This window comes from Chrysemys picta, chromosome 2 (genome assembly GCF_011386835.1).
Source record: "Chrysemys picta bellii isolate R12L10 chromosome 2, ASM1138683v2, whole genome shotgun sequence".
In the NCBI taxonomy this organism is placed as follows: Eukaryota; Metazoa; Chordata; order Testudines; family Emydidae; genus Chrysemys; species Chrysemys picta.
In genome coordinates, this window is record NC_088792.1 from 51,389,214 (window position 1) to 51,406,989 (window position 17,776).

The following is a 17,776-nucleotide window of genomic DNA, read 5'->3' on the forward strand; positions in this document are numbered from 1 at the left end:
TCAAAATTATTTAGATATCTAACTCTCATGTGTGCCTTTTGAATATATCCTTCTACATTCCTAAAGCCACATTTAGGCACTAAAAAGTAGCCTGATTTCCACCCCCCCATCCCAAGGAGCTGAGCACATTTACGTCCCACTGACTTCAATGATAATTTTGAACTTTAATTTTAGTACTTGCATTTCATTCTGCCGCATACTCATGCTGAGCACTCTCAAGTTCTATTGAGATCAAATGTTTAAACTGGTGAAGCTACTACTTAAGGAAGACCATAACAAATTCAAATTATACCAGTCATTGAACTGTGTTTTTAAACACGAACATTTAACCTTGTTATGTTTCTCAAAGATGGATATTAATAATTCATACCTTTTGGCCAACATCTCCTTTCCCAGGTGGTCCCTCTGGGCCTCTTAAGCCAGGCACTCCTTGTTCCCCCTAATGAAAATTATATCAGTTTATTAATTCTCACATTGATGTGTATGCTACAGAATCAAAGTTCTAATTAACATTCTGGGAAGTGGTTTGGATCAATACACTTTTCCTGGGTTGGGCAAGGTCAGGCTCCCAACATATCAAAAAAAGTTTGTTCTCTCAATTATATCCTGTGTAGCTGAAACAGTCCAGCTTGACAGTCTCAAAAAATAACCCAACCTTGAGATTTTTCAGCTTGGTTTAAATATCAAACAGTTTGGAGCTAGTACCCAGACTTTTAGGTCCCAAAAGCTGCAAGAGAGTGTCTGCAGGCAGCCCCTTCTTCCTATGCAGAATGCCATTGAAATCAGCAGGGTTCTATGCAGGCATAGATGACTGCCCACACAGAATCAGTTGCAGATCAGGGCCTGATTTGCTTTTGAGAATCATCCATTCACAATTGGACAAATATTGCAAAAGAGAATCTGAAAACATTCTAATAAAAGCTGCAAATTCATTTTTATGCTACATGTGACCAATTCTGGTCAGAACTTTACCAAAAAGGAAATTTTAACCAAACAGAAGATACGAGAAAAGAGCTGATCAGGAAACAGAAACAAATATTAGCAACTGTTTTTATTTATTTCCACAAATACTCATAGGAGTGAGTTTTTCCTTGCAAGAATTGTTGTAGAAAGATACTCTATGCACACATAGTCATAAGGGAAGTACCAGAAGTGCTTGCACAGCTGTCTCAAAAACTCTTTGTGGGATAGATTGTGAGCTATGCAATTTGGAAGCAGAAACAATGCCATTTAGCAAATACTTGAAGCAATAGGTGTGGCAAATAGGTAATAAACAATCTATAGACTGAAAGGCATTCAAGAAAATCCTTCATCCGATTGTTTTTAATAAGAACAAATTAGTAAATAAACATAAGTCATTCACAAACAGAAAAAAGTGTTAAATAGCTTAAGTTGGTGTGTATAGTCTGCCAGCTCTGGAAAAATCCACCGCTGATTAGAACTTTTGATTTAAAGTACAATTACGGGGCATGACTTTAAGTTAGGCCTCAATCTGGACTTCATTTGTATGAGCCAGTTTTGTGTCTGCAAATAATTGTAACTACTTCTTTGTGTCCACAAAACACTGCAGGTGCAAATGCTAGTTAGACTAGTTACCTACTTGCGCCTATAATGAATGTGATAGGTGCCCAACTGCTAATATTTGTGCTTGCAAAGAATTGTGGAAACTATGATGAAGGTGTAACTGTTTGTGGATGCAGTTTTTTCTGAAGACACATAGGCCATCACTAAAATAAGCCCCCTAGCAACTTCTGCTTTCTACAGTTTTTTTGCTAAACTCAATGACCTTCATTTTTGGGGGGTGAGTGGATTTTCACTGACTTCAATTTTTTATGAATGTGAAATAATTTAACATTAAGTTGCAAAACATCACCCCTGCTTTCCATCCACCAAGAAAGATTCCATACTTCAACCTTTAGTCTGGCACTAGTTGTGTCCTTTATAGCGGCACTAAAAAGAAGTTGTATGAAGTGAAAAGTGGACTTGTACTCTTACTTTTGTAGATCTTTATTGACCCAGACTGAACTAAATCTTGCAAAGCAAACTGGATACTGAAGGCCACACTAATCCCCCAGTGGCAGAAAATCTGAGGGGAAGAGGGGCTCAGTGACATAAGATGTCTGCTACCCCACTCTGATGGAGTATGCGTAGTGGGTGGGGGTGAGAAAACAGAAATCCAGAGCTGGCCAACACAATCCACAATATGGACAGGACCCAGGTCTAGGGTTGCCACCTCTACTGTACCAAAAAAATGGGAAATCCGAGATGATTCTGAACCCATAAGACTGGACAGCTGGAACTGTGTACAGAGCATCTTGACAGAGCTCCTGGGACAGCTACCACAAAAAAGGGATGATCCTGGGAAAACCTGGACAGATAGCCACCCTCGCGAGGTCAGCTAGAACAGTTGCAGTTTCAATGCCCAGTGCCCCTTTGCCAGTGGGGCTCTATGGAAACCTATCCATATTTAAAACTGTCTTATCTCAGCAGACCCCCTAGGGAAGGACATGTACTGGTGCCAACCTTCCCCCAGGAGGAACGTCTCTCCATTGTGTAGCTGCCCTCCTGGGAGCAGAGGGATTCAATTTGCAATGAGGTCTGAATTTGATCGTCCTATCTAGCCTAAAGCTTTCACATCCAGCAAACAGAAATACTGGCTTACCTTTTTCCCGTTGTTTCCAGTTAGTCCTATCATTCCCATTTTTCCTGGGATTCCTGGTGTTCCTGGATGTCCCTTAAAAGGTGATCAATATTTATTTCCCAAAAGCTTGGTAAACTCATGCACTTTATACACTGAGGGAGTTACATTCTGTTACAATACTGGTTAATGGGCAATATTTCTGTCCAAAAATAGACTCTCCCTAATTAATACTATACTGATTATCCCAATCAAGAAACCCAACTAATGCATTCAATATGGAATACACATTTTAAATTTATTTTTTAAAAACACTACACCTCTATCAAATTAAAGCATCTCTAGATTTAACAAACTAGTATTCACATGGCATGGCTAGCATGTAGCATAAGGGCCTGCTCCTGTGGTTATTTATAGTTACATTGCATAGCTAATGGATCAGAGATCTCTTCAATCAGTTCCTTTAGTATTCTAGGATGTATTTTAGAAAGACAAGGTGGTGAGGTAATACCTTTTATTGGTCCAACTTCTGTTGGTAAGAGAGACAAGCTTTTGAGCTTATACAGAACTCTTCTTCAGGGATTAGGCGGTGGGGGGAGAGGATTCATGCCCCATTCTCCCTAGGCCTTTGGGTGCAGAAGGAGAGGAACTGGGGAGATGGCAATGCCCCCTGCTCTCCCAGGACTCAGCACAGCAGGGAGGGGGGTCACACCTGTGCAGTTCTTTTCTGCTGCAAATGTAACCCACACACCTTCTGGGTGTGGTGTTCTGTCCCATGTAGTGGCACCGAGACCACTTAGTCAGAGAGAGATAAAATGAGTCTGCTCTACAGCCTTAGCTAACAGCCATATGACTTTTAGTTCATGCGGTAGGGGCTCATGAATATAGCTCCAGAGATCCCAGGTTCGATCCCGACCGCTAATGACTGGGGTCTGTTGGTGTTACACAAACACCCTGCCGAGAGCAGACATCTTGTCTTCAATTCCCTGAGTATAATTGCAGCCTTGCCTGCCCGGCCACCACCTATGGTCTAACTTGTGATAGTTCTGCTGGGGCAGAGCGCCACACTGCAGGGGCTGCAACTCTGCTCTGAGCAGAGGTGTAAGCATGGAGTTTCTTCTCACATTCCCAACTGCATCCCAGAAACCACTTCCTCTCCCTCACAAACTGCATTCCTTATCCCACAGCTATGGCTCTATTCCAGTAAACCCTGGGACAGGTAGTGCTGGCCTGGAGACTTTCCTCACTAGCCTTAAAGAGACCAGGATATAAAGACGGAGGACTGGACTTTAGGAGGAGGGCCAGACATGGGGAAAGGTTGGGAGCACTATGCAGTGAGTTGGGTGAGTAATACAAAAGTTACACAGGATTTTGCTTCTTTGTTTACATATATGACTATTTGCAAATTTGCAAACCTCCTTGAAGTGGGATTTGAGAAGGGTCATAAAGGAGGAGAGAGTGAAGGCATGGCAAGTCGGCCTAGGGATGGGTGTGGATTAGGAGTGATATAAAAACTGCATAGGCAGCCCCTTCTATGAGAGCTCTGTTTGCTCCTCCCAGCTCATCACTCTCATATATTATTCAGTCTTCATTAGCATGATCGTTGCTCTCCCATTTGCTAGCATCATGCTATCACTTAAACATGACTTATTTAGAAGAGTGAATAATGGTTGAAACTATGAATTTTAAACAGTTGAAATACACTTCTCTATGGAGACTTTGTCACTGAGGTACATGGACATAAGCAACTTCTTACTAAAAATTATCATATATTTTTGCAGAAAACTTGGCATGATTTTTTTTTTTTAAATAGGCTCACTTTCGGTCCGGGTACTCCAACTCCTGGTGGTCCTGGATCCCCCTTTTGTCCCAATTCACCTTCTTTTCCCTAGTAATGAAAAATTATTTGTGTTTAGCACAAGTACAGATTTTAACTTTATTTATTTGTATAACAACACAGATTATTGAAGGTTTAGAACAGATTCCCAGGTAGAGCTGGTTGAAAATTGATGACAAAACAGTCTTCCATCAGAAAATGCAATTGTGTCAGTTGAACTATTTCGATGAAGTTTTCAACAGAAAAAAGTCAATGAATCATTTTGACTTTCTAGTTTTATTTTGGTGGTTAAACATTTTGTTTTGACTTTATTCTTTTGATTCAATTTGTTTTGATTTTTATATTAATATATAAATATTTACATTGAAATGAAATATTTTGACATAGTGAAACAAAAATGTCTTGATAGTTCCAGATTAATTTTTTTTTGGGGGGGGGGACTTTTTTTCCGCTGGAAATTTTGATATTTTGGCTTTTCATTCTGATTTGGTACAAAACCTAATTTTGAAATAGCAGAATTATCCCAAGGATCAGAAATTCCATTTTCTGACCAGCACTAGCCTTGAGCTTTTCATGGTCTTAATAGAGATCGTATCTCTTGATCACCTGTTCTCCCTTGCCCAACCACACAGCATCCTTATGGCAACTACAGCAATTGCTTACATGCAAAAATAATGTCCAGAAAGTATTTAACAGGGTGCTTTCAATAAAATAAGCATTCTGTCCTCTTGTGGAAGAACTTAATCACAATGTCTATTTTTGCTTTTTATTTCATCTGTTCCTGCTAATTCATTTGCTCCCCTGCCCATTCTGCCTTGTTCCTTTGCCCCTGAACATTCCTCTCCTGAAGTACCAGTCCTGCTAGTGGCTCTGGTTATGAGGGTGGCGCTTGTTTCACCTATCTTTCTTTCACTTATGTAGCGGTTAGGGTGACCAGATGTTCCAATTTTATAGGGACAGTCCCGATTTTGGGGTCTTTTTCTTATATAGGCTCCTATTCCCCCCACCCCCTGTCCCGATTTTTCACATTTGCTGTCTGGTCACCCTAGAAGCAGTGTCACCTTGTAACTGTAAGCTAGGCTGACTGTCTTTCTCCCTTCATGTTTTCGTCTAATGCTGCAGACCTCCAAACCCTTTTCCTATGATGAGGATGGAAGGCTGCAGAATCAGATGGAAAGAAGAATGAAAGCCAGCATCATGTGACCAGCAAATTCTCTGCAAATCACCAGAGTTCACAGTGGGAGAGCCATTAATTTAGAATTTCTCAGTGGAGTCTGACATTTACATACAGTGTCTATATGCCACCAAACCAACACACAATGAATCAAAATGAAAGAAATTTGACTTGAATCCATGGTTGATGAAGAAAATCTGTATTTGTTTAAACAGTAAAGAACTGCTAGCTTGAAACAATGCAGTGGTGAGGTCCAGCAATGGAGGCGGTTAAAATGGAGTGGCTTTCCTCTTCAGAATCTTTCAAATATATCAGTCAGAAATCTCTATGTTTCTACTTCATATACTATTAAACACTGGTAGCCAGTGTTGCCTTTTATGAGTTACGATATCAGGGGCGTGCTTCCACAGTAGAAAACTGTTCGAGTACTTGAAAGCAAGCTCCAAACATTCTGTTGTAAGGACATATCCATGCTTATTCCACCCACACAGCACAGTGTCATGGGAGTTTTCCTACAAAGACCAAATATGGATCGCGGTCTAAAAATGTACAGCTCTCATTTCTTTCCATTGTTCCCACAATGGAATACACTTTAAAAGCACTGGGATGTCTGACTTTGGTCAGATATATTCCTTATCCCTTGAGGTGGCCAATAAATTTTTTTTTATTTGCAATTCTCTTGAAAGTTACCTTTGGACCCTGCACACCCATGCCTCGAGATCCTTTTGGCCCAGGTATACCTTTAGGACCTTGGATACCCTTAAAAAAAAGAAGGAAGACGTTAATGAACTACACTTCCATGGGTTCATTTTCCAAGTTAATAAAATGAATTTATTATCCTCCAAAGGAAAGAAACCTAACTGGCTGTCTGTTCTAGGGCCAAATCACAAGCTCCTTACTCAATTTTCCCTCAGTCACACACACATGGATTTTACTGAATTACCCCAAGTTAAGGAATTGGCCTACGTAGTGGTGGGGAAAGCCGGGGAGAGGACTTTTGTCTCCTCATCCTAATCCTGTGCAGTGGGAAATTATGCTCTGGCCTCTGAGAGGATAGGGCTACACTTTCAAAAGGGACTCATCACTTTAGATGCATCAATTTTTGAGTGTCCATTGTGAGGCCTCTGTAAATGATCAGAATTTCAGAGCCGCTGAGCACTCACCCTATAAAAATCTTCCCTACTGCATCATCCCATGTGGAGATCTCTGGAAGTCTGCTGTGCAAATTATTGCATGGATTGGTCCAGATAATTCACCTTTCAATTGGCTTGATCTCAAGACAATTGAAATCAGAGTCTTTCCATTGATGTCAATGAACTTTGGATTGGGCCCTGTCTGGTATTTTTAAGGTACAACTCACAGTGGTGTTTTTTGAATCTCTAGGCATTAAAAATTAGAGATTAGGCCAAGTATGAAATCTAGATCTGAATCTAAATTTTGCAACATCTCCAAAGTTTAGAGCTGCGGCTGACTCTTTTCCTACTGAAATCAGTGACACAGCCATTTACTTAAACAAAGCTAATAGGGTTTTAGTTTGGGCTCCTGTCATCTAATAATAATGCAGTATATTATGCCAAAACTAGGCATTCAGTTGAATGTATTTCTTAACTAAACTTAATGTCAGATTTACCTGGATTCCTTGACTGCCGATTCCAGGTTGTCCAATAGGCCCTTGTGGTCCTTCAGGGCCCCGTTCACCCTGCATAGAAAAACCTTGTGACTTGTAAATCACAATGATTTATAACAGCATCATTTTTAGGTCTGAAATGTTTTCCTTACATTCTACCATACAGATTAACTTACAAAACATCCAAAAGAAAAACCCACGAAGAGAAGTCATGGGATACAGAATATTTGGGCTAGCTTTGCCATTATTTTTTCAAAGATCTGTTCTGGTTATGTTTTATTCAGTGTTAATAACAATATATATAGCAACACCAATCTTTGGAACATGAAAAGTCACTAAGAAAATGTGTCTGAATTATTCACAGGTATCAGCTTTAAGGAAGATAAAGCAAATGAAAATATCTCTCTTCCCCCAACTCAAATAACATAATTTAGTTAACAAAATTCTGTTCTAATAAAGAATAAGCGAAAAATTTGCTTAGCAATGCCTACAGTGAGAAGTTTTCTGAAACTTGTATTCACCCAACCCACAAGGGAATTAGAATTAGAAAGCAGCAGACTGAAGTATACATCCTAGAAAGAAGATCTCTGCAGTATGTCACAAACAACTAAAGTCTGTGATGGTGGTTTGAGCAACCAAGCTAGTAATTGCCTTTCAACTATATTTTAAATTACCTGAAACTATATTTTGCAGTTCCTATTATATGCATTTATTACTATTGAACCAAGTTTCCAATATAACTCTCTGCCCTGAATGCCAGTAACTTGCAAACAAGAGAAACCTAGCTGATATGAGCACCTTACAATATTTTCAGTGCCATGCAGGGAAATGTCATACATAGGAACAGATTATCCCTGGCTTTTGAATGGACATGAGGCGGGAGGAAAGATGCAAGAAACTTTCCCCTGCACAAAGACCGGGGACAATTGTAGTTCTTATCCTTGGGAAACACATTGCATTGAGGGGGCAGGGAGGAGGTGGGATATCCTAAAAGGTCATGTGGACTGCTGCACACTCCCCCTAAGCAGTGGTGGACTTGGGGAGAAATTATGGCTCCCAGAGAGACAATCCTTCTCTCATCTCCCACTGAGGTAGGGTGCTTCCACATTGCCTTCTAATCAGAACTTCGGATAAATTCTTCACTCTAGAAGCAGTTAATTCTGAGTGTTGGGATAGTATGTTATACAGAGCACCATGACAACCAATGGCATGTGGTGGTAATGTAGCCACAATGTGATTTCAATGTCTCTCACTGAGATCTCTCAGGAATTAAAAGAATGTGTTGTCTGGCTTTTGGCTGAATTTATTTTGCTAGCAGATGGAGGTGAATTCAGTGTCTGCAGGCTAATTAATACCATACATCAGATTCTGAGGCCATTTTCCAAATAGAGAGCTTAAAGATAGGCTCTTCAATACACATTTGGATGTTAAAAAGTGGCCTTATTTTTGAAAGGGTGAAACCCATTGATTGCTGCTAGATGACCTCATTTTCAGCACACATTTTGGAAAATCATGGATATGGTCATCTTAACCAGTTTCCTGGGAGATTCCCAAGTGACACAGGGCTGGCAATGCACACTTTGCATTCTAATTCCTTGCACAGAGGTTGGGAGCATGGTCAAAACAAGGGGCTTTGCTCCAGCAATCCCTGGCTGACAGAAATCCCCTTGCATGCTATAATGGAAAGGTCCCCTGAATAGCACCAGAAGCAGGCCAAGCCCCAGGATTTGGGAGCTTAAATGTGGGGGTAAAGTCACCTTTGTCAACTTCTTTCCCCTCACTCCCAACTGCACAGAGCACAGCCTGGCTGCAGCTGAGGACTGAGCCCCATGTGTCATCAGTCAATAGACTTAACCAGGGGCATGGTCATAGTATTAGAACAGCATAGAATAGTTCAGTCCACATCCAACTATAAGATATTTATATACTATTTCTAGATCGCATTAAGGACTAAATAATCATTACTTTAACTATAAATCATACAGGTATGATTTAAAAAAAAATCTTATTTACCATACCTTAGCACCTTTGACCGATTCTCCTGCTATTCCAATTGGACCTGCTGGGCCTTCTGAGCCTTTTTCACCCTGGAAATATATAGTATTGATATAAGTTAACTGGCTTTAGGACTTCACACATTTAAATTTCTAACACAAATCAACAGAAAACCACAATAGACGATGTCTGCACGGAAACAGTTTCTTCAAACAAGACACACTATCAAAAGAGTCATTTATCGCAATGGGAAGTAGCTTAGCTACAGTTCATAAACTGCATTTATGCCATTAGAACTATTGTAACTTGAAAGGGCTTTAAAAGAACTCTCAGGTTTAGATAGAGTAAGAAGGGGGAAAGCAATAATAGAAAGGAGACTAGAACACTCTGGGTTTTTCATCTTTTAAACACTGCAAAATGTGCTTAACATAAGAACATAAGAATGGCCATACTGGGTCAGACCAAAGGTCCATCCAGCCCAGTATCCTGTCTACCGACAGTGACTAATGCCAGGTGCCCCAGAGGGAGTGAACCTAACAGGTAATGATCAAATGATCTCTCTCCTGCCGTCCATCACCATCCTCTGACAAACAGAGGCTAGGGATACCATTCCTTATCCATCCTGGCTAACAGCCATTAATGGACTTAACCTCCATGAATTTATCCAGTTCTCTTTTAAACCCTGTTATAGTTCTAGCCTCCATAACCTCCTCAGGCAAGGAGTTCCACAAGTTGACTGTGCGCTGTGTGAAGAAGAACTTCCTTTTATTTGCTTGATAGAGCAGTTTGGTGTGGACTGTTGTAACACCAGTGCACACAATGTGACTGTCTGACATCTTTTCCTTTATAGGGAGGAAAATCCTCTTTGTTCAGCAGTTAAGGCACCAGGGAATTGTGGAACCAATAAAATATCTCAGCATGAGATTGTTGTGCTCTTCTTGTACAAAACAGCAGAAAGAGGATTACGTGGGACTGGGATGTGAGATTTCAGTTCAAGTTCCACCACTAATATTTGGGGTTTTGTTTTAGTTTCAAAAAACTATTTATTAATCAGCACACTCAGATATTTTATTTTAAGATGTTGATGATATGCTATAATGAGGTATATGTCCATACAGACTCATTGTCACGTTCTGAAGTGCTATTCAGACCAGTGAGAGGTTGTGTCACTGCTTATCCTGTAAACCTGAGTGCCTTAAAATGCTCTGCTGCTGTGAAGAAAAGTGCCATGGAGTCTGATGGAGAAGGTTCCATGATAGTTTCTTCCCCACTAGTGCTTTCTATAATTCAGATTGATCTGTCCCTGCAGCTTCTGATATGCCAATTGACTGTCATTGCCAAGTGTCTGTGATTGTGCCTGGATGAAGACATCAGCCTTTCTGTTATCTGGAAAAAAACTGCTTACCCACAGCCCAGATTTGTCTGGTTCAAATAAATTTTAATAATATCAGATAGAAGGAATGCATAACTCCACATATAACATAAATATATGCATTTTCAATTATATTAATAACCAGCACATTATTAGCTTGTATATGATCTCTCACAAGGCATGTTTTGTACAAATATTATTCCAATAGTGTGTAGAGTGTGAATACAGAGGTGCCTAGAGTCACAATCGTATAATCCTTGTCGGAATTTCCCAGAGTGGCAAGAAGAATCAAACTGCCTTCTGAATGGTTCCCTCCAGTACTAAGCAGCTGTATGGGTTATAGTTTACATAAAGAGCTTTCCAAAAGATACTTTTTTAACCTACCAATGCTACCATGATAAGACCTTTTATTAACACAGTCTTCAGCACTAAGTGGGTCAGTAATTTATTACTGTATTTTGGCGAGGGTGACATTTCTTTTGGTAGGACTCAAGCTTTTTAAGAGAAAGTAAAATATTCAAGAAGCACCTAAAATGTCTTGGAGCATACGCCGCATTGACTGACTTTCAGTATTGTGCTCCTAAATCACTTAGGCACTTTTTGAAAACCACAATCACAGTATTTAATAATTTCAGTGTAACATTTACCTTCTGGCCTGGAATGCCTTCTCCTGGGGGCCCTCTTTCCCCTTGTACACCCTCAGGACCACGAGGCCCCTGATGTTAAAAAAAAAAAAAGAACAGTTTCAGACGGCATGTGCAATTAAACATTTCCTTATTGATGCTATTTCAGGTACACGAGTACCATCCCATCTGTCATGGAGCTGAGAACTGCAAGGGCTACAAGAAATTCTGCAATAGCCTACTTAAAGCAAACAATTAGAACACAATGGAGCAGCCACTTTTTGATGAGTTACATAACAATGGTGTGGATGACATAAAATAGATATTTTATTGGACCAATTTCTGTTGGTGAGAGAGACAAGCTTTCAAACTTACACAGAGCTCTTCTTCAGGTCTAATGAAACTTGAAAGTTTGCCTCTCTCACCAACAGAAGTGGGTCCAATAAAAGATATTACCTCACTCAGCTTGTTTCTCTAATATCGTAGGACCAACACGGCTACAATACTACTGCATACATAGTGTGATCTACAGAGGTTTCAGGATCTTTTCTATTTCCCCCTTCTGTGAGGGAAAGAATCAGCAATGGAATCACATCATTTGTTTGGATGGTTCTGTGCCTGTAAAAATCCGTGTATTGTACTGTGTGCTAGTATAAGCTATTGTAATTACATCCATTGTTTGTATAGTGGTGATCCTTAGAGGCTTTGGCTAGATTAGGGCCCCACTGGGCTAGGCATTCTACAAACATAGTAAATGACAGTCTTTGATCCCAAAGAACTTACAATCTTAAAGGTACTACTTATTACCATCAACTCTAAAGGAATAATAATTCATGGAAGAATTAATTGTGGAAGTTATACATAAAATAAATTAGTTTCTATTTAACACATAGAACCCCAACTCTACGTATATAATAAAATTAATGTTTTTAATCCCCTTAGCATAATTTGATCCCTCAACTGTTTTGATAAAGGCATTATAATGCACAAGGCAAAATGCAAAATGAGTTAAAATTAGCTAGGGACATAAAAGGTAATAAGAGGTTCTTTAAATACATTAGAAAGAGAGAGATGAAAAAGTGTAGGTCCTCTGCTTAGTGAGCAAGGAGAGCTAATAACTGATGACATCAAATAGGCTGAGGTTGTTTAATGCCTATTTTGCTTCATTCTTCACTAAAAAATTTAATGGTGACCATATACTCAACACAGTTTAATATTAACAACAAGGGGAAGGAATGCAACCCAAAATAGGGAAAGAACAAGTTAAAGAATATTTAAATAAGTTAAATATATTCAAGTCTACAAGGACTGATTAAGTTCATACTAGAAAACTTAAAGAACTAGCTGAAACAATCTCAGAACTATTAGCAAGGATCTTTGAGAACTCATGGAGGACAGGTGAGGGCCCAGAGGACTGGAAAAGGACAAACATAGTGCCTCTCTTTAAAAAATATTGAACCAAAAGGATCCAAGGAATTTTTGTCCAGTCAGCCTAACTTCAATACCTGGAAAGATAGTGAAACAAATTATTAAACAATCAATTTGTAAGCACCTAGGGGATAATAGGGTTATAAGTAATAACAATCATGGATTGATTAAAAACAAATCATGTCAGACCAACCTAATTTCCTTATTTGACATGATTACTGGCCTAGTGGATGGCGGCAAAGTAATAGACATGATCTATCTTGATTTTAGTAAGGCTTCTGACACAGTCCCAAATTACATTCTCATAAGCAAAGTAGGGAAATGTGGACTAAATTAAATTACTATAAGGTGGGTGCACAACCGGTTGCAAGACTGTACACAAAGAGTAGTTGTCAATGGCTCTCTCTCAAACTGGGAAGGCATGTCTAGTGGGGTCCTGCAGAGGTCAGTCCTGGGTCAGGTACTAGTCAATATTTTCATTAATGACTTGAACAAAGAAGTGGAGAGTCAGCTTGAAAAATGTGCTGACATCACCAAACTGGGAGGGGTTGCAAGCACTTTGGAGGACAGGTTTAAAATTCAAAACAACCTTGACGAATCAGAGCTTTGGTCTGACGTCAACAAATTCAATATAGACAAATGCAAAGCACTTCATTTGGGAAGGGAAAATCAAATACACAACTACAAAATGGGGAATAACTGGCTAGTAGTACTGCGGAAACAGATCTGGGAGTTATAGTGGATCACAAATTGAATGAGTCAAAAATGATGAAGTTTCAAAAAAGGTAATATCATTCTGGGGTGTATTAACACGAGTATTGTATGTAAGACGGGGAGGTAACTGGCCTGCTCTACTCGACACTGATGAGGACTGAGTTAGTGGACTGTACCCAATTCTGGGTGCCACCCTTTAGGAAAGATGTGGAGAAAGTCCAGAGGAGAGCAACAAAAGTGATTAAAGGTCTAGAAAACATGACCTATGAGGAAAGATTGAGAAATTGGGTTTGTTTATTCTGGAGAAGAGAAGCCCGAGGGAGGACATAACAGTTTTCAAGTACATAAAAGGTTGTTATAAAGAGGAGGGCAATAAACTGTTCTTCATGTCTACTGAAGGTAGTGTAGAACACAACAGGAAGGACAAGAAGTAATAGGCTTAATATGGAGCAAGAGCAATTTAGATTAGATATTAGGAAAAACTTTCTAACTATAAGGGTAGTTAAGTTCTGGGATAGGCTTCCAGGGAGGTTGTGGAATCCCCATCATTTGAGGTTTTTAAGAAAAGGTTGGACAAACTCCTGTCAGGGATGGTGTAGGTTTACTTGGTCCTGCCTCAGTGCAGAGCGCTGGACTTTTAATGACATCTCAAGTTCTCATCCAGCTCTACATTTCTATGATTAAGAGAAATTTACAAAGATTTCCACAATATTTAGTTTGTATTCTTGGTCATATATTTCATAATTGCCATTGCAGTATTTTTTATTCCAAGTTACTGAAAGAAAGGTTTTTATGTTTTCCCCAGAAGAACTACTCTGTGAGAAGGCAAAGGGGAAGACAGTTATTATTCTTGAAAGTGTCCATGGCGTCATTAATCAAGTGATGTTATAGCATCATTTTTGAGGTCAATACAGGAATTATCATCTCTGAGTAAGGTACAGTGGTCACAATTATAGAGCTGGCATGTCAATAGTATCTGAGGCCTTGGCTACACTCAGGACTACCCAGCGCTGCCGCGGCAGCGCTGAGAAGCACAAGTGTAATCGCGCCGCTGTAAGTACTCCACCTCTCCAAGGGGAATAGCTTGCAGCGCTGCAGGCTCTGATTACACTGGTACTTTACAGCGCTGTACTCGCTGCGCTCGGGGGGGGGGAGGGCGCGTTTTCACACCCCCGAGCGCAGCAAGTTGCAGCGCTGTACAGCACCAGTTAGCCAAGGCCTGAGAGAGTTACAAGTTATTTCCCATAATTAAAATGTGTGTGGTAGCTCTTAAAGATAAGAACATCTACTGATCCATAATACCAAGCAGGAGTGCCACCAGCTTTTCTGCCGCCCTAGGCGGCGGAAGGTCCCGCCCCGAAATGCCGCCCCTCCACAGAGGCAACGGAAGGTCCCGCCGCCGAAATACTGCCGCGGTCGCCGCCCCCCAAATTGTAGAGCCCTAGGCGACCGCCTAGGTCGCCTAATGGGTTGCGCCGGCCTGATACCAAGCTAGATTACTCTTCTGATTGGTGATACCAAACTTCTCTGAATTGCTTTAACTAGTGCCTAGCACCAGAGGCAACTGAAGTGTGTCTTATATGGTCTGTTTGTGTATTGCTATATGTGTACTATCATTAGGATTCTGGAAATGCAGCAAGATGGCAATTACTTATTCTGCTTTGTTTGGAAAAAATTCTCTGCAAAATCCAAATGTGAGAGTGTGATGATTTAAATTAAGAATAATTTTTTATTGTATGTGTAAAGTAAACTGAGTCCATTCTCTTATATGAGTAAAACATATATGACAAAGCCAAGCTGAAGTGCATGGTTTCCAACAGAGAGCTAAAACTTACTACTGGAGAAATGGTGGAATGATAAAATGATAAAAAAGAAATGGCAAAGCTTAGAAATTCAGAGGCTGCTCTTAAAAAGAATAGCCAATTTTGCCTTAGATAAACACTGAAGTAACTTTCTATTTGTAGCATTCTTTTCTCTTCCCTAGAATTCATTTATCGAACCTACTCTTAAATATCTCCAGAGATGGAGATTCCACAACCTCCCTAGGCAATTTATTCCAGTGTTTAACCACCCTGACAGTTAGGAACGTTTTCCTAATGTCCAACCTAAACCTCCCTTGCTGCAGTTTAAGCCCATTGCTTCTTGTTCTATCCTTAGAGGCTAAGATGAACAAGTTTTCTCCCTCCTCCTTATGACACCCTTTTAGATACCTGAAAACTGCTATCATGTCCCCTCTCAGTCTTCTCTTTTCCAAACTAAACAAACCCTTTCAGCCTTCCTTCACAGGACATGTTCTCTAGACCTTAAATCATTCTTGTTGCTCTTCTCTGGACCCTTTCCAATTTCTCCACATCTTTCTTGAAATGCGGTGCCCAGAACTGGACACAATACTCCAGTTGAGGCCTAATCAGCGCAGAGTAGAGCAGAAGAATGACTTCTCGTGTCTTGCTCACAACACACCTGTTAATGCATCCCAGAATCATGTTTGCTTTTTTTGCAACAGCATCACACTGTTGACTCATATTTAGCTTGTGGTCCACTATAACCCCTAGATCCCTTTCTGCCATACTCCTTCCTAGACAATCTCTTCCCAATCTTTATGTGTGAAACTGATTGTTCCTTCCTAAGTGGAGCACTTTGCATTTGTCTTTATTAAACTTCATCCTGTTTACCTCAGACCATTTCTCCAATTTGTCCAGATCATTTTGAATTATGACCCTATCCTCCAAAGCAGTTGCAATCCCTCCCAGTTTGGTATCATCTGCAAACATAATAAGCGTGCTTTCTATGACAATATCTAAGTAGTTGATGAAGATATTGAACAGAACCGGTCCCAAAACAGACCCCTGCAGAACCCCACTTGTTATACCTTTCCAGCAGGATTGGGAACCATTAATAACTACTCTCTGAGTATGGTTATCCAGCCAGTTATGCACCCACTTTATAGTAGCCCCATCTAAGTTGTATTTGCCTAGTTTACTGATAAGAATATCATGTGAGACCGTATCAAATGCCTTACTAAAGTCTAGGTATACTACATCCACTGCTTCTCCCTTATCCACAAGACTCGTTATCCTATCAAAGAAAGCTATCAGATTGGTTTGACATGCTTTGTTCTTTACAAATCCATGCTGGTTATTCCCTCTCACCTTTATACACACAGTATAAGTTTTAAACAGACAATTTAATACTGGTATACAGTGATGATGATTGTGAAGCTTGGTTGAGGTGGTGAAGTCAGAGGGTGGGACACCCTTACTGCTAAATGATGAACTAGCAATTGGCTGAGCCCTCAAGGGTTAACTCATTGTTGTTAATGTAGCCTCACACTCTACAAGGCAGCACGAATGGAGGGAGGGGAGACAGCATGGCAGACAGAGACAGAGAGGCACACTGTGTGTGTGTGAGAGAGAGATGTGCATAGCTCCTTTAAGTACACTGACCCCACTCTAAGTACACTGCCTTTTTAAGTAGATCAACAAGCTGAGACATCAGCTGCTGCCCGGAAGCTCCCTCTCTCCTGAGCCCTGTTGTGTGTCCCCCCTGCTCTATGGAAGATGGGGTAATCAGGGTGCAGGAGCAGGGGGGAGGGGGACACTCTAACATTAGCCCTTCTATCTCCCCGCTCCCCCACACAGCAAGCAGGAGGCTCCGGGGAGCAGCTCCAAGGGAGAGGACAGGAGCAGCACATGGCAGTGGGGGGAGGGACAGCTGAACTGCCCAGCAATTGATAGCCTGCTGATCAGCTGCCGTACCGGGAACTTAGGGGAACAAGGAGTTGGTAGGCGGGCTGGTTCCAAGCCCCCACCAGCTAGCTGCAACGGGCTGCTCTTCCTGCAAGCAGTGGACAAAGCAGGCGGCTGCCAAACAATGTTATAAGGGAGCATTGCACAACTTTAAATGAGCATGTTCTCTAATTGATCAGCAACATAACAACGTTAACCGGGATGACTTTAAGTGAGGAGTTATTGTACAAGTTTCTTCTCTTTTTATTTATAACCAAAGAACTATAAGAACTAGTTTGAAACCAGGAACTAAGATCCTGAGACTGACAGTGGCAGAGAAACATTTAAAGATATGTGGCATCTAAATAACCTTTCCTGACCAGCTGTGTTGGCGTATTTAAGTTACACACAGGTACATAGGAATGGTCCAACTTTTGATTCTTTAAAGATATATTTTTTATTTCAGACAGTTCTAAAGTGTTTTTCTCCTTAACATCAACTAGAAGAGAAGCACAGATACAAATTGGCATCTAGAGTCTTATTGAAAATGAGGCCCTAAGAGGCTGTTTAGCTGGGATCAGGCAATCAAATTTTTCTTTGTTTCATACTCTTTAGAGATGGCACTGGCTCCTGGCTCAGCTCT

At 40.5% G+C, this 17,776-nt stretch overlaps 1 protein-coding gene across 3 annotated transcripts in view; it reads right to left on the reverse strand.

Annotated features, from left to right (window-relative positions):
- The window catches only part of COL28A1 (collagen type XXVIII alpha 1 chain), a 140,701-nt gene that overhangs the window by 76,656 nt on the left and 46,269 nt on the right, over positions 1 to 17,776 (reverse strand). For all 3 annotated transcript variants that reach the window (XM_024101347.3, XM_008163424.4, XM_065587012.1), the window contains exons 14-20: positions 11,291 to 11,359; positions 9,295 to 9,363; positions 7,280 to 7,348; positions 6,340 to 6,408; positions 4,458 to 4,526; positions 2,663 to 2,734; positions 371 to 439 (exon numbers count right to left, since the gene is read on the reverse strand). In XM_024101347.3, the coding sequence (XP_023957115.2) occupies positions 371 to 439; positions 2,663 to 2,734; positions 4,458 to 4,526; positions 6,340 to 6,408; positions 7,280 to 7,348; positions 9,295 to 9,363; positions 11,291 to 11,359 (486 nt within the window). The remainder of the gene's footprint in view (positions 1 to 370; positions 440 to 2,662; positions 2,735 to 4,457; positions 4,527 to 6,339; positions 6,409 to 7,279; positions 7,349 to 9,294; positions 9,364 to 11,290; positions 11,360 to 17,776) is intronic.